Source organism: Sciurus vulgaris (assembly GCF_902686455.1).
Source record: "Sciurus vulgaris genome assembly, chromosome: 1".
Classification (NCBI taxonomy): Eukaryota; Metazoa; Chordata; class Mammalia; order Rodentia; family Sciuridae; genus Sciurus; species Sciurus vulgaris.
Window position 1 is genome coordinate 23,552,847 of NC_136461.1, and position 2,242 is coordinate 23,555,088.

Genomic DNA, 2,242 nt, shown 5'->3' on the forward strand with positions numbered 1-2,242 from the left:
AAAATAAATGTCCACCAATTAGATATTGGTTAAAGAGAAAATGCTAGAACATTTATGTACGTAAAGTAACCATGGTTGCTCTAGAAACAGGGACTAGAACGTGGGGATCGGAGCTGCAAGACTTAATTTTTCACTGTATACCTGCTTTTTTTGTTGTTGTTGTAATTTGAAGTTTTTTGTTTTTTGGTCTCCATATGTTGCCCAGGCTGTCTGGAACTTAGAGGGCTCATGTGTTTCTCCCGCCTCAGCCTAAAGAGTAGCAACCATTTTTTGAATGGTAACTTACTAAAAATAGTATTTTAAATTGTTTTTAAGTTAGAAAGGGGCAAGTAAGGGAGATATGCTGGGTTGAGAATGCAAAGATGCAAAAAATTTTGGTGGTAGTTGTACATTTTTTATTTATTGCGGCACTGACGATTTAATACTGGAGTGCCCTACCACTGACTTACACCCCCAAGCCCTATTTATTTATTAGTACTGGGGATTTAACCCATGGGCGCTTTACCATAGATCCCCAGACCTTATTGTTCATTATTTTGAGACAGGTCTCACTAAATCGCTTAGGGTCTCACTAAATTGCCAAGGCTGGCCTAGGAAATTGCGTGTCTCCTGCCTCAGTCTCCCCAGTCACTAGGGCTACCAGCGGGCACGGGCCAACAAAAATGAATGAAAAATTTTAACCAGATAAATGAGTCGCATTTGAGGTCCCCAGACCGCAGTCACCTGTAAGTTGACAACTAAATTTTTAATACAGAGATTGAACTATCCTTTCATTTTCTTTATTTTTGTGGTGCTGGAAGATTGAACCCAAGGTCTTGCATGCTACGAAAGCACACTACACTTCCAGTTCACACTATTCCTTAGATGAAGGAACTGGGATGTAAAGATGGGCAAATATAATTTGTTAAAGTCACTAAGTTAATAAGTGGCAAAACCAGGTCCTTTTATGACACGATCGAGGTAAGCCGTGGGTGGTGGCGCCCAACGAGCTCGGAAGGCCGAGGCAGGAGGATCCCAAGCCAGGGTCAGCAACTTAGTAATGCGCTAAGCAACTTAGACCCTGTCTCGAAACCAAATATTAAAAAGGGGGCGCGGCTCAGTAGGCCGCCAGAGTACAATTCCTGGTACCAAAAAAAAAAAAAAAAAAAAAAAAAAAAGAGGTAAAACACCAAGTTATAATTTTCCATGTTAGCTTTCCCAGTCCTCTATATTAGCCACACTCTATCCCCTTGAAAACACAATTACCTTTATAATTAGCGCACTGGTAAAACTCAAATGTGATCAGGCGCTTGTGGAAGTTGTTCAAGAAACTAAGTGTGGAAGCCTAGGTTTCCTGACTCCCAAGCCAGGTGGCCTATTCCTTTTAGAACCCTTTAGGACAAATACAAAAGATACTACAAAATAGGGCGCACACAGGGCACAATAAATTGATGCCTGAAGCTCCTATGGGGCAAGGTAGAAGGTGAGGAAGGAAGCTGCAGGTAAGAAGTCAGGTATGCTCGTGTGCCCATATTTGAACAGAGAAGTGAGCCTTCTACTCACATTCGTACTTCCGATTGACTGGAGGATACTTGGCCTTGATCGCCTTCTGCTCCTCAGTCAAATTGTAATCTCTAACATCTTCCCCTTCCTGCGCCATGATCGCAGGATTGCACGCTCTACTTCCGCCCGTCATCTGCGGGACTTCGACCCGGCGCTACAACTTCCGCCCTAAACCACGCCCCTTTGCACGCATTCTTAAAGGGCCAGGACTCCATTCTCGGAGTTCTCGGAAGGTCGTTAGGCCCTGTCGCCAGGATCGCTTGGTTAAAAGGACAAGACCCCATTTCTGTTTTTATCACTAGTTCTTTGTAAAGACCACGGAACGAAGTTAAAGGACACCTTAGTCAACTCTGGGTCTGAGTAGTGAGGCCTTTTCTCTCCGCCTGGAATCCAGAGTTGATAACTAGAACCTGGAGCACTCTATATTTCTCAATATTCTGAGGGTGTCGTTAGCATAACAGCCCGTAAGAAAATGGCTGCCCCGGGAATGTGTGGACTAAACTTCTCACGTGATCTGAGCGGGCACAGTCCCATCAGCCCGGGCGCGCGCTCAGTCGATGGAAATCTGCTCCCGCGGTGTGGGGGGGAAAAGGGGCGGAGTGCGCAAGTCGGCCTCGCGGAAAGCGACTCCGCGCGTCAGGATAGGTCCAGAATAGTATTGCCCCGCCCATCCCGCCGTTGGGTGCGCGCCGATTGGTCG

The 2,242-nt window shown here is 45.7% G+C and overlaps 1 protein-coding gene across 8 annotated transcripts in view; it reads right to left on the reverse strand.

The window, feature by feature from the left end:
- Positions 1-1,783, reverse strand: part of ZBTB8OS (zinc finger and BTB domain containing 8 opposite strand) — a 47,068-nt gene extending 45,285 nt beyond the window's left edge. For 2 of the 8 annotated variants that reach the window (XM_079152389.1, XM_079152394.1), the window contains exon 1: positions 1,543-1,778. In XM_079152389.1, the coding sequence (XP_079008515.1) occupies positions 1,543-1,675 (133 nt within the window). In that variant the 5' untranslated portion in view covers positions 1,676-1,778. Of the gene's footprint in view, positions 1-1,542 lie in introns of all 8 variants that reach the window. The other 6 variants (XM_079152391.1, XM_079152388.1, XM_079152392.1 and 3 more) reach the window with 4 other exon arrangements.
- Between the last annotated feature and the right edge of the window lie 459 nt (positions 1,784-2,242).